At 34.0% G+C, this 27,815-nt stretch overlaps 1 protein-coding gene across 18 annotated transcripts in view; it reads right to left on the bottom strand.

Moving 5' to 3' along the window:
• The window catches only part of PTPRD (protein tyrosine phosphatase receptor type D), a 2,844,105-nt gene that overhangs the window by 8,331 nt on the left and 2,807,959 nt on the right, over window positions 1–27,815 (bottom strand). For all 18 annotated transcript variants that reach the window (XM_051987498.1, XM_051987402.1, XM_051987374.1 and 15 more), the window contains 5 exons: window positions 8,060–8,345; window positions 7,412–7,590; window positions 6,665–6,791; window positions 4,811–4,936; window positions 818–972 (listed from right to left, as the gene is read on the bottom strand). In XM_051987498.1, coding sequence (XP_051843458.1) covers window positions 818–972; window positions 4,811–4,936; window positions 6,665–6,791; window positions 7,412–7,590; window positions 8,060–8,345 — 873 coding nt within the window. The remainder of the gene's footprint in view (window positions 1–817; window positions 973–4,810; window positions 4,937–6,664; window positions 6,792–7,411; window positions 7,591–8,059; window positions 8,346–27,815) is intronic.

Here is a 27,815-nt window from a genome sequence, read left to right as displayed (position 1 = left end):
TATGATGTACTGCATACACTCTTTTAAGAACTATAATTTTATGGAACAGTAATACTATGTAAAATATTGATTGTAATCTAAGAAAAATGTTAAAGATTAAAAATAAAGATTCTATGTTAATGGAAACTTAAAATATAATATAAATGGAATAAAATAAGATATTCCGTTGGTGAAATGTTTTAGTGTGCAAATGTGTTTTAAAGTACCATTCACGTCCTTTTCTAAATAGTTCCTTCCCTTTTTCTATTAAGTCAGATAATTCAAATTAGAAAATGCTGAGGAAACTATTAGAAATAATTAACTAGGAGAGACTTCATTTTCTGATACAGTAATAGTTTTTAATTTGACAGTCAACGTAACTAGTGTAGTATTCAAATTGTACAACTAGCCCACTAATGGGCAAGAAATGCAGTGACAATTGCGGAGTGATTGTTTTTTATGAGCACTCCTGAAATATATTTGCTAGTGATGCTATATTATGATGAAGGCATATGTGACTATGTGAATTTAAACACTTTTTTTCAAAGTATAAAGTAGTAGAGCTTGCAAAGAAAAATCTAACAATATTCCTGTTCTATGCATATTTATCTCGGACAAAGAAATACTTTCAGGGATCTTTCAATTTCACCAGAAGTGAGAGAAACAGATCATTGCCTTTATTTTCATAATATATAATACATTTTCAAGAGTTAATTGAAAATTTACTGTAACCATTTATCTAGTATTCACACATATTAGGCACAGACTCTTTTTTCAAAGATAATCATGCCTTTGATCATAAAAAAGAAAATTAATTTGCCCGTGATTCTCTACTTACCTGCAATGGACTGAGATAGGCCCATCTTGCCCAAATTGCTCTTTTGTTTTATGTACTTGGCCAATGAAGTCAATGAACCCTTCTCCAGATTTTGGCACTCCTTGCTCTGGCCAGTCAGTGAACTGGAATTGCCTTACAGTTCGGGACTGACCGTCCTTTAGACCACATGGCAGAAGAAAGGTCCAGGAAGATTCCATGCCATTGCAGCAGTCACAAAAGATTAATTATTTTGTAAAGGACAAGGGGTGGGAGAAGAAAGGGAGAGAGTTAGGACCATGTTTAATTAGAAGTTTCTAATCATAATTCCTGAGGAGTTTTGAGTTTTTGCTCAATCAATGGCATATGACGTATGTATGTAAAGATGCAATTTCACTAACCATTCTAGTTACACATGTTAAACTTCCATTAAAAATGGACATTTTCATTGCTCATTTTTATGACTTTTCTTTTCTAATTGAAATCAGTAGGTGTTTGGCTATAACTCTAGAGAATGCTCCTTTTGCTTGCAAAATATGCATCCATGTTTCCCTAAGCATACCCACTACTAAAAAGAGTCAAAATCTAAATGCAGAATCCAGGTCTCTCCTATCCTTATAGTCAGAAGAACACATATCCCAGACCAAAGATTTCACTGATGTCATTTCAATCCCATATAAGCTGGGCTTGCTCATTTTCTAGTATTGTCAAACTGCAAATGGTGACATTTAAGGGATCTGACACAAATTGAGTAGCTGCTGTTAACCTCCGTGCCTCCTGGACACCCCACACATCTTGAAGGCATCCTGTTTCCAGCCATGGCAAAGTAAAGAGCATGTGCTATGTCACTGTGCCTTTAAGCAGAAAGTAAAGCATCTTTCAAGGAGAGAAAAGAGAACATTAGCAGCTAAATGCTCTGTCCTGAAAATGGACTTCTTCAGGGCTGACCTCATGAATCACCCAGTGCTCCCTGGATAAAGAATGTGGAATAAAACAGCCAAACAAACAAGCAAACAAACAAAGGCAGAATGAAAGCTTGAGGCAAAAAGATTCTTTTTTTTTTTCCTCCAAAATGATTAAGCATGATTGCTCTGACATTTGAAATATAGGTCATTTTAAGATAAGAAAAAAGGTCTCTACTGTTTTCTTCTGGAGATTTTCCTTTTTCTTCTTTTTTTTTTTTATTTTTGAAGTTACTGCCTTCAAATCTTTAGAGTACTAAGACTGATTACTTCCCAGGAAATCTACCTTGCATAGGAAAGAAAAAGGTATGCATTTGTTGCCTTCTCACCACCATTGTTTGGTGTACAGAAGGGAAGGGAGTGCCTTTCAAATTCTGTGCAAATGAGGGAAACTTTGTGAACGCCAACCTAATTTTAAGATCCAAGTATATGTAATTTTTCCAGGATGTAGAAAAGATGCAGTGCTGATGAACGCTCTCCTTTGACCTCAGTGCAAGGACAGATTGAAAAGAGATGACAATGTATCTGCAAAGCTGACAGTTTGCACAAGAACCAGATGTGATACATGCTTCAGTAGCTGCCTTGAGTGATTAGGGAGGCTCCATCAACTAGGTAACAAAATTGAAAAGTAGGGAACTAACCATTTGGCCTAATACAAAACTGTTAACAAGTGACTGCAAAAGCCCAATTTTCCCTTCATTGTTTCAGGAGCAATAAATGCTCTGGTTACCTTGATCATAGCATTAAATTTACAAAAAGGGTTTGAAAGCACAAGAAAAGAGACTAAGTAATATTTTCTCCTCTTGGACATCCTGGGGATTTAGTTTTTGACTACTGTTCCTACTAATGGCTGCAGAAACCATATGAGTAAATCTTTACAGTATAATGGAGAAATCAAATGATTCCATTTAAAGGTTATCTGGTTAATAATATTGTAGCTTTGAAATCCAACATGCATTTTAAATAGGGAAGCTCAGATTAGAAATAGCAGGAATAAAAACAAAGTACTGGAACAACTGTGAAAGGTATAAAATTCTGGGAATCTCTTTTTGAAATGAGAGTAAATTTTTACTGTTATTGTTATATATTTTAAAATGTTATTTTTAATTTATGGAACAAAACAAACTTTTTCATAACAGTATGATAAAAAAGATGTTTGCATATGAACTGTAGATCTATTATATACAACTGGCTATGAAAGTTATCATGTGAGGAAATTTCAATTCAGTCTTTTACTGATTTCACCTGGATTTGCTTTGACAAAAGCAAAATTTGCATTTGAGGGGAATAGGAAAATATGTTTGATGTTTAAGACTCCGGATCATATTCTATGATTAATTAATACCTCTAAAGCTATTCCTCTTATTTTCTAATTTTGAAAGGAAGCATGGAAATTGTATAATAGTGTTAAAGGGCTATAAAGGCTTTGGGCAAAGATAGTGATATTATCAATGAACAGCTCTACAGCTTTGAAGTTTATATATATGTATATGCACTTTTATATATATTTACATTTATATACACATATGGATGTATATTCATAAAATTTGATTCACACAATATACTTGTTGGGAAGATAGCTAAATGTTATGATCCACATTTTACAGATGGGAAAATGAGAAACTGAATGACAGATACAAGATCTTATAGTAATAGTATAGCTAGGACTCAAACACAGGTCTTCTGAAGTTTTCTAGTGACCATTCCATTGTACCAGATGGCCTCTCAGACAAAGCAGAGTTAGTAGCTAGTTTAAATGTTGTCAATTTCAGCACAGTTACATTTTTAAACTTTCTGTGATTCAATGATCCTGTTAACTTAGGGCAACAAAACTCCTGAATGTTAAAAAGAAAAAAATTATAAAAACAAATTCCTCAAGTCATCTGAGCACGGTGGTATACTCCTTATAATTGCTGTTACTGGGGAGGCTGAGCCTGATGGATCATGTCACTTTAAGGTTTCTGATCTTCAGAAGGGCTAAAATCAATTGGGTGTTTGCATCAAGTATAATATCTACATGCTGAACTCCTAGGAGTAGAGTGCTCAAAAGCTGCCAAACAGAGAACTGGTTCAAATTTTGAAACAGAGAAGTCAAAACTTCCTTGTGGATCACCAGTATTTCCAATTATGGAAATCCGAGCAGCAGTGCATTTTCATCCTGACTAATAAGGTCCATTTTCAAAAACAAAAACAAAAGCAGAAAATAAAAATAAAAATAAAAGGAGATAATTTACCATGACAATTGGTTGAAAGATTTGCTTTCCAGGAAAAAACAAATAAATTAAATAAAGCACTCTATCCCTGTATTTTAATTCCAAAAATATAACAAAGTTTTGTAGAAGTTCTGCTACCCTAAAATGCCAGTTTGAAATCATGATTTGGAAGTAGCCAGACAACATCTCACATAGAATGGAGTCTAAGAATCAGCCTTAGATAAGAAATGCCAAATAAAAATTAGCCAGCAAGGGTCACGCATGGATGCATAGTTCTTGTGGACAGACACATTAGAGCATAGAGGAATAAACCATGCCAAGGAGCAAATTAGAATGTGCAAAGACTGTCAGCTTTTTAAAAGAATGCTATTTGCTCTGCAGTTTTAAAATCAGACCAAATTAACCTTCCTGCTCACATGACCTCCAGGGTGTGCAAAACAACAACATATTTATAGCCCTAAGTGATGAAAAAGGCAAAGAAAGCTCCAAAGAGAGTAAGAGAAGGTGAATGGAAGTACAACCTTCCAATCAGTAAATGTTTTCCAGCACAAACATTTATAAAGTGCAATCCCAAACTGGTACTGCCAGATGTTAAGTCTCAAATAAAACCAATCCAAGGTTTTTGTGTAGATTTTGCCAAAGAAAGAACAAGTTATTTAAAAAGAAAGAAAAGAAGAAAGGAAAGCAGGGAGGAAGAAAAAGGAAGGAAAGGAGAGACTGAGAGAAGAGAAGAGGAAAAGAGAAGAGAAGAGAAAGCAAAGGAAGGCAAGGCAAGGGAAGGGAAGACAAAGGAAGACAAGGGAAGAACTGAGGAAAGCTAAGAGAAGACCATGTTAACTTACCCTGGCATCTGTGACCTTGAATTCCCTTAGGATATACTGTGGCATATTGTATTCAGCCATTGGGTCTACCACAAAGTATTGATACCTTGCTGAACGTTCTGCAGGCCAATACTGGTGACATTTTTCCTAAAAGAGAGAGAAAGGATCCCAGATAAAATATATTAACAGTCACTGAAGAGTATTTTTATAATCCTATCTCTTTAAAGTAAATTCAGAATGTATAGACATGGGCAAGGTATAGCAAGGAAAACAAATTACTTCCATTTGCTCAGAAGGATAACTTATTGGGCTAGAGAACAACTCACTAATGTTAATGGAAACAAATGTAATTTTTTAAATACAATGGGATGAATCTCTTGACAATATTGGGAAGAACAAGGTTCCTCCAGTGCTCAGCTCCAGTACTACCTTCAACATGAGGAATCAGCTTATCAGACTATACATACTCATTTCTTCCCATGGAATAGAAACTCCTTGAGGCAGAAACTGTTTCATTTTTTATGTTTTTATGCCCTGAACCAACAAAATGACTTGTCAAATGATTGTTGGATTGTACTGAACAGCTCCAAGAAGATCAGTTTGATTTTACAGTTCAGACCAAATGTAGTCTTAAAGGGGAAAAGGAATAAGTATTTATACAGCACCTATGATGTACCAGGTGCTTTGAGCTTTGAAAACATTGTTTCATTTGATCTTTGCAACAAACCTGGCAGGTAGAAACTATTATTATCCACATTTTTCAGTTGCAAAAATGGAGGCAAAAAAAGATTAAATAACTTTGACAGAATCAGACACTAGTTAAGTGTCTGAGCATGGATTTGAGCTCAGGTTTTGGGTCATCCTGACTCCATGCCCAGTGCTCTATCATCCAACAAGCTATCATAAAATGTTAGAGGTGTAAGGCATCTTGGAACTCATCTAATTCTATTCTCTCATATGACAGAAGTTAAATATAGACATTTATACATTTTTATTGGAACCTCTAAGATCTCTATGAAGTAAGTACTATAGACATATAGCACTGAGCAGAGATGGGTTATAAACCCAGTTCTATATATCTTCAATTTCTAAGTTATATAATATTAACTCTTTAGTTGAAGAAATCCAGGAAGACTGTGGCTGACTCAAGTTTAAACAAGAGAGTTTGGTGGCCATTCAGAATGTCAATAAATATTTATTAAGCACCTACTATGTGCCATGTACTGAGTATTGAAAGGCAAAAAATGATCTCTACCTTCTGGAAGCTCACAATCTAATGGGGGAGACTACATGCAAACAGCTATGTATGAATAAGGTATATAGAGAGAAGAAATTAGAAATAATTGTCATAGAGAAGGTACCAGAATTCCACTTTCTGAAAATCCCACTTTTAGTTGGGAATTATTAGAATCCAAGGAAATCAGAGGTGATATAAAAAGAGAGAGCATTTCAGGCATGGGTGACAGCTCAAGAAAATGAGTCTTGTTTGGGTAGAGTTTGGCCTGTACTGTTTAGTGGGCCTCTCACGACCAGATTTTTGTATAAAGTAGACCAGTGGAGATGATCTAGTATAAACACTTCTTTTTCTTCTTTTTTTTTTTTTAACCAAATAACAAAAGTGAAGTTTGGAGAGTGAAGCATGTCTTTCCTAAGGCTATATGGCAAGTAAATAGCAAAGCAAAGGTTCAATTCTTAATTTTTTTTTTATTTCACTTCCAATGCTTATTCCTACTCTACTACAATGTGCCCCAAAGACAATAGATGAATAGAGTGGAAAAAAACAAAAAAGGAAAGCAATCTAGTCAGTCAGATTTTTGTTTAGATTTCACTTTGTTGCCTCAAGGTAGTATTCTTAGGAAGATATAATATACTTACTCTGCCCATTTCTCGGAGTTTGGTGAGCATCACAACAATTGTGGAGTTGTGTTCCCAAAGCATCCGCCAGAAATCTTCAGTTGTCTCTGCCAAGGGTCCCTGTGTTGCTATATAAGCTTTTTGTTGCCTGAATTTAAAAAAAATGATAAAAGATGATTAAAGCATAAGAAAATATGTAAAGACTCACTTTTTAAAAATGTAAACATTACTCTGAAACCTGCTTATAATAAAAATGAAAGACATATTAATAGCAAACACATTAAATTCCTATTAAAATTGTTTAATCAAACAATAGCTGTTTTAATTTTTAGTACTTTGCAAAGAAAATTGCTTTGTTAATATTATGATGTATGTCTTTATCATTATTATTTAAATTTTAATGCAACTCTAATAGCTCAATTTTGTGTGTCATACAAAGCACTTAAGAAACACTTAGTTGTGCTGTGTTGTGTCTAGAAATGACTGTCATACAATCTATTAAGTTTATGAATTATAGTACCAAACGGCTTCTTTATTAATCCCTTTTACAAGCTTCAGCAAAGAGGCAGTGGGAGGCTAGAAGAGAAAATCCATGGTTGCATTCTTAACTTTAGTAAGTCAAGGAAAAAACTGGTCTCTAGAAAGGGGATGCTGACCTCAGCAGAAATAATGTGGGGCTGTTACTTCTTTAAATTTATCACAGCTCTGAAACTAGGGCACATGCAAATGTCAAAAGCTTCAATGCATCAGGAGAGTAACTGTAAGTACCTGTATCCATCAATAAAGCTGGCATTGATGTAATCAGATCCTTCTACCCCTCGGATTGGCTGCAGGCATACCCTTGTGGATTCATATGGCATAATATTAACAAGGCGATTTTTGAATTTATTACATGGAAGATTGGCACTGATGAATCTCGAAGTGTGAGCTTTAGAGCTTGCTAGACGCTGTTGAAAAGAGAACAGGAAAATGTGATTAAAACAATTTTAGCACGTGGTTTGATTGTCATGAACCCAAGCTTCATTTTGGAACAATTAAGACTTCTTTCTACTTTGGATTACCTATCTGTTCAGGCCACATCATGTTTCACTTGTACAGAGATGATGAATCCCTAAAATCGGATGAATTTTTAAAATTACGTTGATTCTTAATCTCTGAGTTCTCAGGTTAAAGTTATGTTACCCCTCCCTAAAAATGATCATTTTATTGTCTGGATGAATAAATTATGAGTAGGTAGAAGCAGAAAAAATTTCCAACAAGTCACACACAGCTCTCAAAAGAATACACTAAATTAAAACTTAAAATTCATTTTTTTGCACATTTTATTTCCTACTTGAGAAAGGATGTTTCTAAGTACAACTCAAAGGTAATAGCAAACAGTTATCCAGACTCACCATGTCATGAACAATACCATACCTTAAATTCCAGTTCCATTCCTGTGACATTCTCTCCTGTCTCTATTTGTGTCAGCTTCTGAATATATGCATACAAGTTTCTAGCTGGCACTTCGGTATTTCCACATGTCACTGCTTCTAACAGTGCATCATGGATAAAGATGTATTGGTCCTCTGTTTGAACCATGTAATTCCTCTGGGCTCTCATTAAAGTTACGTGACCATAAATGTCTACAGTTTTTTCATGCTTTATTCTTTCTAACATGGCATCTATCACGATGAAACAGCCAGTTCTGCCAACTCCCGCACTATAAGAGAAAGGAAGACAAAAAAAAAAAAAATTAAAATAAAAAACTAAGAAGGCAATAGGTAAATGGTAATTTTCACATAAAAATATTCTGAATTACCTCTTATACCCATACTCAATTATCTGTTTAAAAAAGTCTCTCAACTTTTTGTGATCTTAATTGACCAAGGTCAAAAGCAATCAGAGTAAAGTAGAATCAAACAAAGCTTTCTGCCATTCACTGATCAGTCTACTGAAGTGTAAAGAGGGACATCTCTAAGGATAAATGCTTTTGACAATGGCAGCCAATGAAATGATTCATAAATAAGAAATTTTTGATTATGCAAAACTTCTATAGAATACTTTTATTTACAAATTACAAAATTTGGAATTACAAAACCCAAAATATAAATCATTGTCTGTGGTGATATTTCCTTTTGTAAACTGAGTAAAGGAACTTGGAATACTAACAGCCTCATTTTGAAAAATAATTCAGGCCATTTTAGTTTTTTTTAAATGTAAACAAATACATTTTTTCAATGTGAAAGATTTCACATAGTAAAACTTCAAAGAAATCTAAAAGCTCAATAGTGGGGAAAAAAAACCTGTTTTTGCTTATAACAAGAAGTTTAGCACCTTAATTATTGAAATCCCTGTTGCCATAATTAAGATTTAAAATTTTATCATATATGAAAAATGAAGTAAAAAAATATTTAATAGAAACAAATTATATAATCACAAAGATCAGGAAGACATTTCCTGTTGTTTTCCCCCCTATTTTGTGGGAAAACTACTGAATATATTTCATAATTCCAAGTGAAATTCAAGAATTCTGGATAAGAAATTTAAACTTTTATTCTTTATTACTGAAAATGCAGGGGAATTCCTTAAATGTCATTATTGATAAACTGTTAGATAATTTTTACAGTTGCTGAAAATATATTGAAAGGTAGTTGGAAAAGTCAGTAAAACACAAAACTAGACAGTATCCCTAGTTTTAAAAAGGCAAATTTTACTTAACTGGATAAAATTGTTAGGTATGTCATACATAGGAAAAAACCAAATTTCCTTGAGTAATATGCATGATGAGCAGAATACTAAGAAAAAGCACTTTTGTCCGCTCATATATTATAAGTAACAATGCCATACATTATATCTGCATAAACTCTAAAAAGGGTCAAGTGCATGGTATTTGTAATTGTACCACAATTCTGCAATGATTATTTATGTTGTATGTAACCTGAAAATGAATTCATCCATTTATTTATTCACTTTCTTTTTCTTTCTTCTTTCTTTTCTCTCTTCCTCTTTTTCCTTACTTTTTTCCTTTTATTCCTTTCTTCCTCTGTTTCTTTCTATGTACACAAATAGTGATGTACATCTGTACCTATAAATGCATATGTTGTTTTGCATATGAATATACGAATATATAAATATATACCTTTGTATGTATGCATAAACTTTTAAAAATACCAAGATAGCCAAGGTCCATTTGATGATAATGATGACTTACATTTATAGAATATCTTACAATTGCTAAACATAGATGATTTCATTTGAGAGACAACATGGTATATCAGAAAGCACATTGGACTCAGAGTCAGGAAAGGTGTCAAATCCTGGTGGCTCTAGATAATTCCTTAAATCTCTGTGAGTTTCAGTTTTCTCATAAGTAAATGAGAATAATAACATCGAATATTTTAAGCATCAAATTAGATGTTTGTTATGTACTTTACCAATATTAATGCATTAATTAAAGGTGAGCTATTATGATAATTATTAAAACATTAATAATATTAGAAGAGCTGTATATATATTCTTATTTTAACTTCTTGACACTTCTTGCCAAAATATCTCCTTTAATGAAATGCTATCTGGTATTACCCAGCTTCTACCAGCTTCTTTGTCACTCCTTTGTGGAAGTAGATGAGGTATTTTATTTTCATTTTGCAGATGAGGCAATTGAAACTCAAACCATGTGCTGATACTTGAAACCAAACTATACAGATTTCTTTATGTGTCTTCTGATATAAGTGGTACAGCTGACCAAGACATACACAATATTTTGTATAGACCTCTAAATGTCCTCAGTATTAAATTCAAATTCTCATGGACTGCTCTGAGGTCAAATAATTTAGAATATATCAGAATTAGTTAACCAAATGTATTTGATATTCTATAGGTAATTACCACATCAGATGTCAACTTCTAGTGCAATACCAAAAAAATTCAAGTATCCTTCAATGTCATGTGGCTGAAAAGCATTAAAAGAACACTTCTTATTGGAGTGTCTCTTTTATTAAATAAGCCACACAGTGCAGTAAACACTTCCTGCAAGTTTCTGCAAGGAACAAACAAAAAAAAAAAAGAAAAAGAAAAAGAAAAATAGTTCCTTCCCTCAAGGAACTTACATTTTAACATTCACTTGCCCCATTAAAAGGCCCATGATGCATTAGTTGGGAATTTGGCTCACCTGAACACCTGAACATTATTTATTCTTTGACTATGCATTCTTTTAGTTGAGGCGTGTCTTAAGCCCCTATTCCATGTAGGATGTGCCAATTTTTCTTTAAAATATAATAAAACTATTCTTAAATTGTACTGACTCAAGATTTAGGCTATAACATGGCTTCTTAGTCATCTGAGCACCAAAAACCCACAAAAGGTTACAGATGGTCCCTAATGCTTGACCTGTAGATAGCCATGGCAATAGAACGTTCAGTTGAAATGTTGTCCCCTCTGAATATACTTATTAATAATCTGTACAATGTATAAATAAGTACTCTTTTATTAACTACTAGATATACGAGCATCATTTTATTCCAATCTTGAACCTAAACTACCAGAGAACTGGCCTGACTAAGGTATTTCCCTTAAGAGCACTGAGGGCTAATTGTGGTAGGAAGGGGAATTTGATTTCTCAACAGTTATGCCAGCAGATCCAAAGCTCTGAAAGACCCTACCAAGCTAGAAAGGTTTTGAGGAACATGTCACAATGAGTAGACAAAGAACCAGACCAGAGAAGATTATTACCAGAAGATGACCAGTAAAGTGATGAATTTTAAACTATTAAACCATATCCTAAGGTGTGAATATGCAACAGTGTGTACTGAAATTACCCACAATGATGAAATCCCAGAATTTTTTGAAATACAGAAATGCATTATGTAGTTGTGTTTTTTTATCCCTTGTCCAAAAGACCCTTTAAAACATACCAAATTACTAGAAATTGATAACTTAATCCCATCATGGCAACCAAAGTTTTCATAAAAGCATATAGAAATAATCCTCAGCGACCATATCATATTTGATGTGGTACAGGGCAGCATGTCCCTAACACCAAATTAAAATGTAATTGGAAAATATTTAACAAAATAAATAAAATACTATAAAACATGGATAATATTACATTTTGAAAGTAAGTCAATATATTGCCCACAGGAATTCTCATATATTGATTAGTAGCCCTATTTCTAACTGAGTTTGATGCCATTGGTACAGGGTACCAGGGATTATTTAGTAACTCAGTACTCTTTCTGGAATATAGATATCATAGAAAATTTCAAAAAAAGAAAAAGAAGACATTTAAAACAAGATGGAAATCATGACATTAACATGTTTCTGCCCTAAAAGGTCATAAAGAAAAATTACCTATAAGCCTGGGACTAATACAAGAATCAATGAAAAGAAAAATCAAATGAGAGAAACGATGAGCATAAAGAAAAATGTGTCAGTCCAAGGAAACCTGTAATAGCAGTTCTTTGTCTAATCTAGTCTTCTGTCATATCCAGACAATGGATTTGCTGCTGAAAGTTACCTGACATTAATTGTTCTTATACTCCAGGCATTGGTCTGGTTACTGAAGGAAAAGATATAATCATATGGCTGGAACAGAAAATGAAACTCGATAATGCCTTTTGTCCATCCATGAAACTTCGACTAGCTGATCGTAATTTGAGCAAGTCATTTATCATCTCCTATGCTTCTCTGTTTTAAAAAAAGGTGATGGAAGTTGAGAGTCTTAATTAAGGATTACTATCTGCTTCAGAATGGAAGCAGCTGGGTGGCTCCATGGATAAAGCACTGGGTCTGGAGTCAGGAAGACCTAGGTCATGAAGGATGACACAATTGAATAACAAGTATTTCAGAAAGCCAGAGAATAAAATGACTGCTTGGCAGGCAGGATGAATTTTCAAATGCTAGATTTGAAGCTGAAACTCAAAATTAGGGATTTTTTTGTCCTTTTTTTTCTGGGAGGGGGAAGATGTCTTTCATTAACTTTACTTCTTAGTAATAACGAAAAATAGGTAAAGTAAAAACGAGAGACAATAAGATTGTGACAACATACACAACACTACATGTTCACAAAACTTCCCACCTCTATATTTTAAAAAGGGACAAGTATTTCATCACCTGGTTTTGAGGAAACAATATTACTTAACACAGCAATTAATCTGAATTTGGCAGCCTTTTGGTGTTGTATTCATTGACCTGATTATAATCACTTTGTATTCTTCTACTTGCTTTGCATCAATTCATACAAGTCTTCCCAAGTTTTTCTGCATACTTTATATTCTCCATTCCTTAAAGCATAATGGTATAATTTATCACAATTCAATCATCTCTCAATTAATGATCACCCACTTTGTTTCTAGTTTTTTCTAGTTAGTTCTTACTAAGAAAAGTACAGTGAAGACTGTGTTAATTTAAACATTTTTACTTTTTATATATACACCAACTTTGTGCTCAGGAAAAAAAATTCAAAAGAGAAGAGAGAATTTTTTTTCCTCAGGAAACCATGCCTTTGTGACAAAGGAGAAAAAAAGAAAGTAAGTTTGTTTAGCAATCTTATTATCAATCAAAAGGAGGAAAGGGAGAGAAATAATCTCTTATATAGTGCCTACTATGTGCAAAGCACTGCTTTGTTTTCTACTGATACTTTGCCACCTTTGCAAAGAGTGAAATACATTTTCTCATGGCTTATTGGGATTAAGCTTGGTCATAATTATACAATTGTTTCTTTTCTCATTCTACTTAGACTCTTATGTGAGCTTTTCAAATAAATCATCAAAAATATATTTTAAAACCTTTTCCACTAACTCAATGCCATAAGGAGACCTTTTTTGGCAAAAAACCCAGAGTGGGAAGTCTTCAATATTGTATCTTTGCTATATATAAGTTAAAGACAAAGAGATTTCTTGTAATTCGATATGACATAACTAATTGGCATTTATGCTTTACTATAATTACACAGAAGTCATAAAAGTCATTATTATTTGTTAAGGAATTGGACTTTGAACATTTAAGATCTTTGCAAATTGTTAGAGCATTTTTGGTCTGAAAATCTTCAAGTTCTCAGAACAGCCCATATTTCTTTTCATTCCTTAATTTCTTTTCCCCCACCTATCACTATTTAAGTATTGTGCTGCCTCTCAGAATGAAGGATTAGAGTTCTAAACCAAATGCATTTTTCTCTGATCTTAAAGAACTAAGTTCCACATATGGATGATAATGAAAGAACCCTATTTGTGCTGTTTGTTTTTCATCATTTCAGCAGCCTTCAAACTTCAGCCATGATAAGAACAGGGCAACTGATAAACCATCCATATTTTATCTGTTTTCTGTTGAAGAGGTTGCCAGGACCTGAGAAAGATTTTCTAAATATCTTCTACAAAAAGGGAGTGCATAACCCCTCTCCTCGAGGCTGAGTCCAGCATGGTTCAATTCATTTATTACATAACAAAGTGCCCAGGCAAAGGAGAAGAATGAAAGCATTTTCAAATTAAGTTCAGCAAGAAGATTGTTCCCATTATTCCCTGAAGCAAAAATCAACTTTTAAAGTTACCTTTCATGGAGGACAATGATTCAGTTAATAAGAATCAGACCACTAATGAACTTTCCATTGGTTATGACTTCTTTGGCTCATCTGTATTGAACCAAATTACTGCCAAACTTTATGGTTTTAAAAAAAATCCAATTTCAGTTAGTGATAGACATTCCAGTGTTTACAAGCTGAAAGCCTATGCAAGTCATTAAACAAGCACGCCTACTAGGAAATTGTTATTACTTCAATATTATCATTCATCCAGTTACAACATTTGTTTTCAATTTCTAAAAACATGATTGAGTCGGTCCCATGAGTTGAAATATGCTTAATATCCCGTGATGCGATACAGCAATAATGTGCAAAAAGGAAAATTAAGAGACATGAGGGGGCTATTTTGTGCTAAAATCATCCCGCGGATGTGTTTAAAGGTTGGCTTTTCTGATTAATTTGTTGCTGTTTTAATGCTGACCCTTTATTGATATTTCAATGATCTGGCATAGAAAGACAATGTAATTACTGGATTTCACAGATCATTTCATTGGAAGCAAAGATAGTAAAATATGGACCAAAAAAATCATTGAGGACATTTTGGACATACATCAGAGGATAATTTGATTGGATATTGCAGTCTCAGATATAACAAGATTGGCATTTATGAACTGCAAGTATATAAAACTGAATGAGATAAGGAAAAAACTATAAAAAGGGCTGGATTTTTATGGGAGAAGTTTATATGATTAATCAGGTGACAACCTCAATGAAGCAGTAAAATGACGCTGTTCAGGGAGTCATTTTGACAATATATACTTTCCATCATCTTATGAGAATGAAATACAAAAATATATGAGAGTTACTGGACATTTGTAGAAAATCTTGGACATTAAATGAAACTTCTATTGAGGCTTAGAGTCACAAAAGAATTTCAAGCATTTCTGATGTATCCAGGTTGGGTTTTTCTCCAATATAACAGATTATAGTCTTTCTGAACACTGGTAAATAATTGTTGGATTATACTGGCCCAAACCTTTCATTAAGTGATCACCCAGTGTCTAATCTTATGGAACTCTCCAAACTTAATCTAGTTCCACAGATAACTGACATAAATTTTGTCCCGGAAACTTCTCAAAGTCTTTCCAGTTTGGAAGGACTTAGACTCTATATTCAGTTAGAATAATTTTGGAGAACCTAGGGTTTGGAGAACTTCAAGTCTCAAGAACACATAAAGTCAAATCAACAAGCATTTATTCAGTGTATATTTTATTCAAGCCACTATGCTAAACACTAGGGATATAAAGAAAGAGGAAAAAAAAACAGTGCCTTCTCTCAAAGAGCTCATTATTTAACAGGAGAAGGCAACATGGAAATCACAAAACAAGAAATACACACTATAAATTGCAGATAATCTTAGAAGGAAGGCACTAAGATTAATGAGGACTGGGAAAGGCTCCTTATAGAAGGTGAGACATTAGCTTGGACTTGGTATGGGGGACACTGATGAAATTGTCTGGAGTAAAGAGAGTTCCTTGTTTAAGAAATAGCAAGAAAGATAGTGTCAGTACATTGTACAATACACAGAGCATATTGGATAAGGGGAAGAAGATTGGAAAAGTAGGATGGAGTCAGGTTCTGAAGGACTTCAAAAGCCAAACAAAGAATTTTATATTTGATCCTGAAAGTAAAAGGGAACACTAGAATTTACTGAATGAAGAGGAGGGGCTTAAATGGTCAGACTTACACTCTGGAAACATTATTGGAACAACTGAGAGGAGGATGGATTGGAATGAGGCAAGCCTTAAGACAGGCAGATCATTTGACAAGCTATGCTAATAGTCCAGGAATGAACTGATAATGACTGCTGGCAGTGTCAAAGGAGAGAACACGTATATACCAGAGATATTTACAAAAGTAGCAACAACAGGTTTAAGCAATTGAATACAGCAGAATTGAAACTTTCATGGAGGTACACAAGAGGTGTCATGGGAAATGCTTAAACACTTCCTTGGCGAACACATATCTACATGCAGTTTGGGATTACTAGTTGGTGGCTATGAAATCAAAAGCTAACAACCTCTTGGACACGAATATGGTGATTTTAACAGCTGTCGCCTATAAATATCCACTACTACATAAATAACAGGTTTAGGTAAGCAAATATACTTGACTGTTTAAAAAAGAAGAGCTAGAAGCTTAAGGCACTTTTGTTCTCAGGGCAAAAAGGCCAAGGGGACAAAAATGTTGAGTTCTCATTCCCTCCTGGGAAAAGATTCTCTGATTCTAGAATTGCAATAGAATAAAAATAAGTCAAAACCCCAAATTTAGTATAGGCATGTGATAGTGAATCATTCTTTTATTTTTCAGGTTTCAACAAAAGAAAAGTAATATTTCTCCCATCCCCAATTTTCCATCAGATCTTTGTCCCAAAGTGAAGTAGGCAATGATATGTATCAGATGCTATTATTGTGTAAAAACTAAAGAGGTTTTTTATTAGTAGAGACACCAGTCACCCTCAACTGAGATTATCTTCCTTTTCTAAAGCCACTTTCAGCTCTATACCCCAAGATCCTGGAAATTCCTGTTGTATTTTGCTTGTTCTATCAGGCTTTTGAGATGAACCTTGACATCATGAACCTTGAGATGAATGGGTAGGAGAGTTTTCCAGAGCTTAACCTTACAGATTTCAGGGAACTGTGATCCACATACATATCATCTGTTTTCTTCACCTGAAAAATGGGGAAGGAATAAAGAAGGCAAGAGCACCATAATGGCATGCTGAAAACTAGCGGTTATAAAGAGAGATTACGAAAGATTCTTGAACAAGTGTTTTGAATATAGCCTAAAACTGTAAGTGTTGAGATGGCTTGAGTTCACTAGTTCCTACTTATTAAAACAATTGAAAAGGTGTATGATTGGAATGGATTGGCGTTCAAAACTTCAAAAAAGATGAATTATTTAAGTATTCCTTTTTTCTCCCTACTTACAGACAGCAGACATTGATTTTAAGTTTTCTCTATTAAGCTGTTCAAAATTCCTGATTTTCATATTATCTTTAAGCTGGCTGACTATTGAAATAAATTCATGACTGGGCATAATTTCTTTGTTACTTGTGTATGTTTTATCTGTGGATGATCAAAGAATGTCAAGAGGAGAAAAAACACTATAGTTTGTGATACAGAAACAAAGACAGAATGGACAAACATCATCTGTCAAGAGTTAGAGAGGGGAGGAATTCTTTTCTTCCTTTCAGGTTGAGGACTTTAGAATTAAAATAGAGAATCTTAAATTTTAGATTTCATTAATAACTTTATAAACTGCCCAACAACAGATAAGGCTAAGCTATGAAGATACGGTTCTTTGTTTTGTTTTTTCCTAGCCTAAAACCATATGTCTATACATGTCTATACTATACATAGTAGTAGCCTTAGTGTTCTGGAGAAATGTCTTATTCCCTCCCACCTTTTTTTTTTTCATCAGATATGTTAAGTGGACTAGAACAATAGCAAGAGATTAGGATAGATTGGTGAGAGGTAAAAGGTGTAGTTTGGGAAGAATATACATGCCCAATGTTCCATAGAGGAGGGCCAGAGTACATAACTTATATGATTGCCATCTATAATTATCTCTTTTTAAATTGTAAACTGTTTGAAAGCTGCTACTATATCTTATATATCTGTATCTTTGATATCTAGCATACTTTTACACATCATAGGTCTTCAAGAAACCCTGAAAGAATGACTGAATATATAGAGGTCTCAAGGATATTTGCTATAGCATCAGCAGGAAAACGTGACAATAAGAACTGGTAGATTTTGTAATGAGGAGATGAAGAGAGATCAAATACATAGTAAGGGAAAAGGAAGGAAGAAAAAAAGAGGATAAGTTAAGGCAAAAACAATTTTAATAAGCCACAAAAAAAGAAAATTAAAATAAATTGGAAAGTAACATGAAACAGTTTAACTTTAGACTACCATATGCAACACATTAATGACTAGGGAATGATCAAATGGAATGTATAGTTAAAATAATTCAATAAAATTGTGTGAGTAAGGGAGGGTTTATGTGGGGGTGAAGAGAATGACATTGGGACACCTAAGGGGTGGGATAGGGAGAAGAAGTCTCAGAACAAAAAAAATCTGGATTAGGAACCCATCTCTGCTACTAACTGAGAATTTAGGTAAATAACTTCTTTTGCTGTCCCAGTTTCTTTCTACATAAAATGAAGAAGCTGGACTATCTATGTGTTTCATAAGATCTATTTCAGTTTTAACAGTCTAAGAGGCAATTTGTGATTTGGAAAGCAATCCTGGAAGAAGGTTTGAGGAAGTTTCTTCTATTTGTAGTTGTTTCTTTGTATGTTTTTTGAAGGCTAGAAGATTTCTTTGATCAGGTATCAGAGTTTCCCCCCTTTCTAATTATATTCTAGGACTATTCTATTTTCCCTGAGGGCCAAGGTAAGAGGTTAATAAGAGCCTAGATTGAGCCCTGGGGCAGAGAATTATAGTATATAAACAAGATGAATATTTCCAAATGTGTTTACCTCATTAGAAGGTACCACCTCTTCTAATTTCTGATTATATTCCATTTAACTCACTTCAGCTCAACAAACAATTATTAAATTTATGTGTAAAGCACTGAGCAAGGTCCTGAGGGAGAAACCAAGTTGCCTAAAACAGTCCTTCTAAAGAATCTCAAAACCTAGTATAGGAGATAAGCTCTAAGTAACTCTAACACAGAGAAAATGAATGAGAAGAGTACAAAGGAAGAGAAAGAATCATTCTTATTGGGGTGAGGGGAATCAAAGGCTAAAATGGTAAAGTTGGAATTTTAATAAGGCTTTAAGTACTTAGTAAGATTTGAACCAGTGGAATTTTAGGAGGATGACATTGAAAGCATGAGAAATTGTATTAGCAAAGGAATGTTGGAAAGTGTTTGGTGTCTGGTTGGACTAAAACACAAGAATAATGGGAAAGGCAATAGTATGAGATGAAACTGTAAAGGTAGATTGAAGTCAGACTGTAATGAACCCTAATAGCAAATCCAAAAACTTTGGCCTCCTTTTTTTTTTCAGGAGGCAATGAAAACCATTAAAAGTTTAAAGGTTATTTAAAGGTTTTTACCTAGGAAAAATTTCCAGAGAAGATCTTGATCAGTTTTGCGTTAGTATTACTGGTAGGAGACTGGAGAAAGAGGTATCAGGTAGGATATTTCAATAAATGTTAAACTGGATAAAAAGAATAAGGAAGAGTAGACAGACAGGTAATATATTTTAGCAGTCAAAAAGACAAGATGAGGTAATTGACTGCATCTGTTGGAAGAGGATTGGGAAAAGGGAAAGACAAAACTAAATCTGCAGGTTTAACCTTGGGTGACTGGAAGAGATAGCTTCCTATATAGCATCTTTGATAAAGATAAAACCCTTTTTATACTTTATTCAGGCAAAGTAAAGAAGAAAGTAAAATAGGCGAAATGAATTGATAAAAAATTTGAGAACAAAATACATAGCATCCAGGAAAGGTCTGATAGCTGATTGTTTTAGAGTTTTTTTGGAATACACACTTTGGATATATTTCCACTAATCTTCTTTAAGCAGAGATAGACAAACAAATAAAATAGTCTAAACCTGGCCAGCCCTTTATGCTGAAGCTGAATACGTCCTCAAAAATCTTCACAAGACTCATGATCTTGGCATTTTCCCTAACTCATCTGCTAAACATATTCTTCTTATATTTTTTGTAATACAAAGTTCAGGAAAAATGAATTTGAATAAGGATCACCAAGAGAATACAGTTACAACAAGTTTCATACTGCAGATGAATTTTGAAGGATGCTTATTTGGGGCCCAGCTGGAAGCAGCCCCATCTTGTCATGATCCTTTGTTGACTTGAATCTGGATAGGGCTATAGCATCTAACTTATGAAGAGATGAGAAATGTATACATTTCCCGTGGTATAGTCACTTTCAATGACCAGATCAATTTTGTCCAAATTCTGTGAGTTTTTTAGGGTATTGCAAGAAACATGAATAATAGAGCAAAGTAAACAGAATTAAAAAAATACATACAGTGACTATAATAATGTAAAGGGAAACAATTCAAAAAGAAATCACAACTCTGAACAATGCAATGGCCTATCTTTTTCTCAAAGGATTTATGATAAAAATGATCTTTCACTTCTGTGCAGAGAGATGGAGGAATAAAGAGAAGGAATTATACATGTACCATCATTCACATGTGTCTGTTTCATTTACACATTTAGGAAAACTTTGTTACAAAAGAGGTTTCAATTGGACGTAAGAGGAAGGATATGGAGAAATGACTTAGTAGAAATTAATTTCAGGAACAAATTTAATAGTAATTTAATTTAAAATTAGGAATATTTTAAAAATTGATACATCTTTTTAAAAGATACAAATGAAGTATCTACATGCTTTGAAAGTTATTGACAATGTAAATGTTATTGCTGGCTTGAACACATTAGGGTAAGCCAAGAAATGCAGTCATTAGAAGGGATACAATTAAGTTTCAAGAATCTGACAGATACACTAGTACTAACACGAATAGGAGTTACTGATTTTATTTAGAGCTAACAGTTCTAGTTGTTTTTTAATAAAAATCAAATGGTTCTTCTTTCTCATTTAAATGGAAAAATAGAGTCCTTTTAATTCAATTGAATTCAACAAATATTTTTCAAGGCTTACTATATATGGCAAACACTAAGCGAAAATCTGGGGATACAAATGCAAAAGTTCCCAACAAAAACAATCCTTGCTCTCAAAGACCTTGCAATCTACCTGGTGAGGGGAATACATTTATGTTTATGGGTTAGGGAAAGATAGTTTGAAGAAGAGAAAACTAGAGGGTTCAAGGATAGCTTTCTTCAGGGAAGTGGTACTAACATGAAGCCTAGGAAAAAAAACTAAGTAGTTGACAAGTGAAGGTGAAAAGGTAATACAATCTAGGTATGGAAAAAGGCCTAAGCAGATGCATTGACCTGTTTGGGGGTGAGAGTGGGTCTGCCAATTTGGCTGGCCATAACTTTTTTAGCAGCTGAAATTCTTTCAGATAGGAGATAATTTTTGTGTAGCAATTCCCTTACCCTAACGTCTTGAACAGAAAATATCTTTAATAGATATAACCTTATAACTCATGCAATCTAATTTGTTTATTTTGCAGATGATTAAACAAAGCTGGAGAAGTTAATTAGCTCACTAACAAAAATACTTGTTAGTAGAAAGATCTGTAACTGATACCCTGTACTTGTAACTTTCAATGCAGAGTGCTCTAATAAAATGCATTGTCTTGCATTTATTTCCATGTGGAATCCCTTAATGGAAGAGATCTTTTCCTACCCAGATATAGGAGTCTCTGAGGTTAGAATACAGCTATATCCAACTTTTTTGGTTTTGTTGTAGAATTAATATTGTCACACTAACAATAAAGTTCCCTCTATGGTCTTTATTACTTATAGAAGTGAATTAATTAGTTGTGGGCAATTATAAGACCAAATCCTGCCATTTATTTATTAATGAAATAAAGATATATTAAGCATTACTTATATTCAATAAACTATGAGAATTATTTTTGGAGGTGGTAGTAGTGGATGGAGACAAAATATGACTGTTGCTTTCAAAGTCCTTGTAATATTAAGGGGAATGCAACATTTACACAAATGATTAGAATGCAAAACAGAATAAGAAAATATAAGTACATAAGAGAAGTATAAGAAGAAAAGAAAATTTTTGATTTAAGTGTGTTTTTGTTGAGGGGAATAAATCAAGAAAGTTTTTGTGGCAAAGATCAAGCTCATTTGAATTAGGTCTTGAAGAATGGACATAATTTCAAGAGGCAGAGAGGGAAACGTATTGCTAATATTTCTATAATGGAAAGGCATTGCAGATTCAAGAAATAGCATGGCCAAAGGCAAATTGGCAGAAAATTAAATTGTATCTTGGTGAATAGGGAGTAATCCAGTTTTGCTTTAACTGATATTATATAGTAAAGGGAAAATGTGATGGAAGGCTGGAAAATTTGTAAGTTTAAAGACCTGGACTTTGGATATTCCTGAGTAGTTAATGGGGGGGAAGAAAAGAGTGGCAAAGGATGTGGAGAAGATATTTAGAGATTTCAATAAATGGAAAGACATGATAATACCATGGACTATTGATGGGAAGAAAACCTGGAAGCCTCGAAGTGAGGAGGTAGTGAATGAGAAAGAAAGCCTGAACCAGGGTGACAAGAATGAGAAAAATGTGCAGGAAAGAGTCAGAATTGCTTAATTTTTTTTTTTTTTTTTTTGGAAAGCAAAACCAAAAAAAAAAAAATCTCTATTTTTTTGTGGTAAGATTTTCTTGTTCTCAAGAAAGTTAAAACTTCAATGAAGAGAGAGGTAAAGTATGCCTTAAAAAGTATAAAGGTTTCCTTTCCTTTCTTTACTAAGAGTTGATATTTTAATCTCTGGAAAATTGTAAAATGAATGGAATTATCAGGAAATAAAACTGAGATGCCAGAAACTTATTATGCAAATTTCAGACACAATAAACGATCACAGAAAAGAACAAATCTGATACCATGTAACAAAACCTAAAAGTATTTTTCTAAAGACATAAAGAAAATGTAACTCAAGCAAAAGAACCCAGATTGGAAAGCAATACAATAATAACGGGACTATTTTTAAACTTCATTTTATGTACAGAGGGCAACAGAAAAAAAAAATGGTTGGAAAATAAAGCATTTTCATGCTGATTACTTTAGATGAAAATACACCCTGTTCAAAAAGGCAGCCAACATTTAAAAAAATGTTTCCAAGTTGATGCAATGTGTCCTAGTACATGTTTTGTCCATGAATAGTTGGGGAAATCATGTAGATACAGCTGGGAAAATTCACTGATACCTCTGTCCAGATCTCTATTAGGTTATAAAAATATTTTCATATTTCCTGCAGATGACTAGATTCTTTTCTTCACTAGTAATTTTCATTCAGAATTCATTTTGGACAGCTGTTGCTTCTGATAGAACCTAACTGCCCTTTTACCAGACTCAGCTGCAATCAGATTGCCTTTCTTTTCTAGACTCTATAATATATAAATACTAGCAGGAAAAAAAAAAACCCAACTAATTAATTAAATGTGTGTGGACAAAATGACTCATCTAGAGGTCTGATTAAATAATATATCTAAATGCAACAGGTCAAAGGAAATTACAGCAGTTCACTATAATCGATAGAAATAAATGAAAATAACCATGAGCACTAAAATATATAGATGGTGAGTGACATCTGAAAATTTATATTTTTATTAAAGGAAATGATAAATTATCTTCAGGTAATTGGCAGGGCATTTAATATGCTAAAAGGACTGTTAGCCTCTTAGGGACCTATTTATCAGAAATTACATTATGCACAAAACCATAGAAATCTTCCAAACCTCCTAAGACAAGAAATGTAGTCAAATCCGGGAAGAAATAGCATTTGCTGCTTGGATACTGTATCTCTGAAGGAATGTGGCTTGGGGAACAAACTTAGTATTTTACTCAAACTGCTCTCACAGCTGGATGAAATGTTGCCCCTCATTTCACTAGAGGGAAGAATACTTGTCTGGAAAAATCACAGATGCACTTTCAAAAGGATCTTTTCAAAGGTACCATATCATTTTAGCAGCTCCCTGAAAGGTGCAAGAACAGCTTGGCAATTTTCATTCTGTCAAATGTCTCACCACTCATTCCCCTGAATTCTGGGCCAATTCTGGGACCTCTAGCAATCTTCCTCAGTGGACTGGAACTATACAGTAGTGCCATCCTCCTTCTTTCCCCCAAACAGGGTTAAAACAGAAGACAAAATTCATCTAAGACTCTTCAAATTCTGTGTGTGTGTGTGTGTGTGTGTGTGTGTGTATGTATGTATGTATTTGCTGAATCTAAAGAAATTAACAGTTTGTGCCTCTTAAATTGAGGGGTTGAGCAAACTAGGATGAGTAAAAATACTTTTCAGTAAGGAACCCATTTAAGGAAAATGAACTTTTTCTTAACACCAGGGCATTAAATTGACTTCCTTTTTTTGGAGCATTAAATGGTTTCTTTAAAGACTTAATTTAACTCACATGGGGGAGGAGGAGCTATGAATGGGATATGTTTATTTCCGTGGTTCTCCACAGGAATGCAAAAGTTGTATTTCTAGTAATATTGTCATTATTGCTAATTAGAAAGGAAGTCCTGGAGTCAATACTTACAAAGTGTGATAGTTTAACTTATACAAACATTTATAATTAAAGTTATTATTAGACTTACTGAAAAGACAAATAAACAATTAAGAACCATTCCCCTATTAAGGTCAGTTGACATTCAAGAATCAGCTATATCAATAAAATCATGTTTCTTTGGTTTATGCTAAGCACACATTTTAATAAACAGTAACTTAATTGCCTACAATGTGCAAAGTTATGATGGGTGTTATTAAAATGTTCCTGCCCTCAGGAAGCTTGTTTACAATCTAGTACAGAAGCTAAATTTCTTCTAATAGTGAGAAAATATGCTGTCTCATTTCCAGTACATTTCAAATTTCTCCAAAAGAGGGTCATTTTTTTTTGTCCTTTTTATTTGCAATTGACTTCCTGCTTTCAGTCTCCTTTTCTAATTCATCTTCCAAATACTTGCTAAAGTTATATTCCAGAGACATATACCTATACTTTCATTCCTCTCCTCAAAAATCTCCACATTCAAATCTCCCTTTGCTTCTGGGATAAAATAAAATCCAGAAATCCTCACCTGGAATGTGAGGGCCTCTACAATCTGACTTCTACATCTATTTCCCGTAAATTTCATATTCTTCCCCTTCACACATCATCCATTCCAGGGCAAATGACCTGCTAACAGCTTCTGGGATACAACATTCCAGCCCTGCTTCTCATATATATAGAATCTGCTCCCTCTTAGCGACCTTCAAAGAACAGCTCAGGTACTTCCTGCTCAGGTACTTCCTGCTCAGGTACTCCTTGTTCTTTCCCCCAGTGCTATTAGCACTCTATTCTTCTTCAGAATTACTTTGTATTTACTTCTGTGTATTTTGCTTCATGATCCCCACTTGTAAACTCCTTGAAGTCTGGGATTGTCTCCTTTTGGATCTCTATACTAAATGTACCTATCACATACTAAGTACTTAAGAAATGTTCAGTTATTTCAACTGAATTTCACTTTTATATAGTGATAATATCTCTAAATTAATGGATAGTCATCAAATGACATGGTACAATAAATCAAAAACATCCTGCTGCATTATACACATTTGACAATAAGAAAGGACTTGGATTTATAAAGGATGATGTTATTATCCACTTTCAGAGAAACAGGATAAATAATCAAAGTATGGTCTTCTATAGATGTATATGCATACATGTGTGTATGATTAGAGATATCCATATCTATGTATATGTGTGTATGCATATGTATATGTATATGGTTAATTGTAGTCTTCTTGATGGGCATGGGGGGCATGAAAGGGGAAGAAAAGAATAAAGTAAAAAAAAAAAAAAAACCTCACAGCAAAGAACAAAAGAAAACCATAAGAAAGCAAAGATGGACAGCTCTGAACACAATGTGTAGTATTTATTATATGTGTTTTTTTAAAATAGAAATTCATTGTCTCATATTTCGAATCCTTTCTTATCTTTTGCTGTGCACATGGCAATGTTTTATTTTTATTTTGTTTTCCTTTCTATTTTGAAATAAAGAAATTGATTTAAAAATAAACATATGTAGCAATGATAATGACCACATAGTGCTTTAAGATTTGCCAATTATTTTGTATTATCTCATTGGAATCCAATGAGAACTCTGTGAAGTAGATGCTATTATTACCTCTATTTAACAGATGAAGAAGGTGAAAGAAGTTTAGGGAGGTCAAGTGACTTTTGCAAAGAGCCATATAACTAATGTACCTGAAGCAGAATTTGAACTCAGGTCTTCCTGATTACAAATCTACTGCCTAATGGATAAACAATTAAATACAAAGGGATTGTGGGAAGGAATGTGCTGATAGCCATGGGGATCAGAAAAGGTAGGGGCAAAAGAAAAGCAAAAAGCATTTATATAAGACCTGCTATGTGTCAAGTACTAGATGAAGCACTTTACAAATATTATCTCTTTTAGTAAGTGATACATTATTTGGGTCATGAAGAAAACAAGGGGTTCTAAGAACTAGAAGTGAGAAGGGAGTTCACTCCAGCCATGAGGGACAAATTTTGGAGATGTCATAACTTATACAGAACAGTAAAGCTATTATGGCTGCATTGGAGAGCATGAAGAAGAAGTGATTTATATAAGAGAAGGAGAAAGGCAGGGACGGGTCAGATTGTGAAGAGTCTTAAAAACCAAACAGATTACATATTTGATTCTTGAGGCAACAGGGAGACAGCAGTACTTGTTGAACTTGGGGCTAGCAGAGAAAAAGAATGATAAGAGGGGGATAATCTGATCTTGAAGGCAGCAGTGGATGTGATCAAGGGTATAAATCCAAGGGTTGGCCATGGAAAAGTGGACATCTTCATCAGGCACAGAGGGAAAAGAGGAAATGCTGAGAGTTGTGTGAAGAGAAGAATTGTTAGATAAGAAAGGAGAAAGAAAAAGTTTTTGATTAATAGTCTTGATATTTGAGGGAGGTAAAATATAAGGTAATAAGCTTAGCTGAGAGATTAGGAGAAGGAGGCATTATTGGGAAGTTTGAGAGGAAACGAGATGGTTTGGGAAGACTTATATAAGGAGTGGGACAAGGAAACATTCAGAGAAGAGTAGAAGGATGCTTTGCTGTGCTGAAGGTCTAACTGGCATTGGATAACAAATCTGTTGTCTGTACAGCTGTGAAAGCTTCTCCAATTTTATTAGTACAGTATATGTACTGTGATAATGAAGGCAAATGGCAGAAAGTATCCAGGGTTGGAGTTTGGCCAAGTATTAGTGGTAACAATAGAACAGAGCAAGGGGACTGAGAATTAAGAATAGAGCTGAAAATGGAAAATGGAAAAGGAAGAATATAGCCAGAGTAAGGTTGATGACCTGGCAAAATATAAAGGGAATAAAAGGAATATATCATGGTGAAGATGAAAAATATATTTGTGGTAGCAGGACATAGAAAGATATAACTACAGGAGATTGTATTGGGTTAAAGGAATTTCAGTTATTAGTTATAGAAATGAAATCAATTGTGGGTGATGACAAGATCAGGGATGGGGCCATCTTTGTATGTAGCTAAAGTCTTGCCTTCTGTTTTTACAAGTTGATAATCAGAACCAGAGTGAAAAGAATGTTAGCACCTCAATCTCTACATACCTTTTTCTCTCTCCCCCTTCCCCCCCCCCCCAGCTATTTACATACTCTTCTCCTGTTAGAATTTAAGGACAAAATTCACCTGAATTATTTTCACTTACTAAAATATCAATAAGTCTTGGGATGATTAAAACTATAAAATCATAATATGTGGAACAGAACACTTCTGAATCAAGAAAAGATGACGTATATATGAGCCAAACTGTTGGTGTCTGGGGACTTAAAAATTGGCACCCTTGGAAACACAGCTTCCCACCCTGTAGATTCTGGACTAGCTCCCTGGAGGCCTCGGAATCAGCCAGAGTCAGGATAAGCAAAAGTCCTTGGTCTTTAGGGGGAGAAGTGAAGGGGATCGACAA

This window comes from Antechinus flavipes, chromosome 1 (assembly GCF_016432865.1).
Source record: "Antechinus flavipes isolate AdamAnt ecotype Samford, QLD, Australia chromosome 1, AdamAnt_v2, whole genome shotgun sequence".
Classification (NCBI taxonomy): Eukaryota; Metazoa; Chordata; class Mammalia; order Dasyuromorphia; family Dasyuridae; genus Antechinus; species Antechinus flavipes.
The sequence above is the reverse complement of the archived record's forward strand: the minus strand, read 5'-3'. Positions and strand labels throughout refer to the sequence as shown.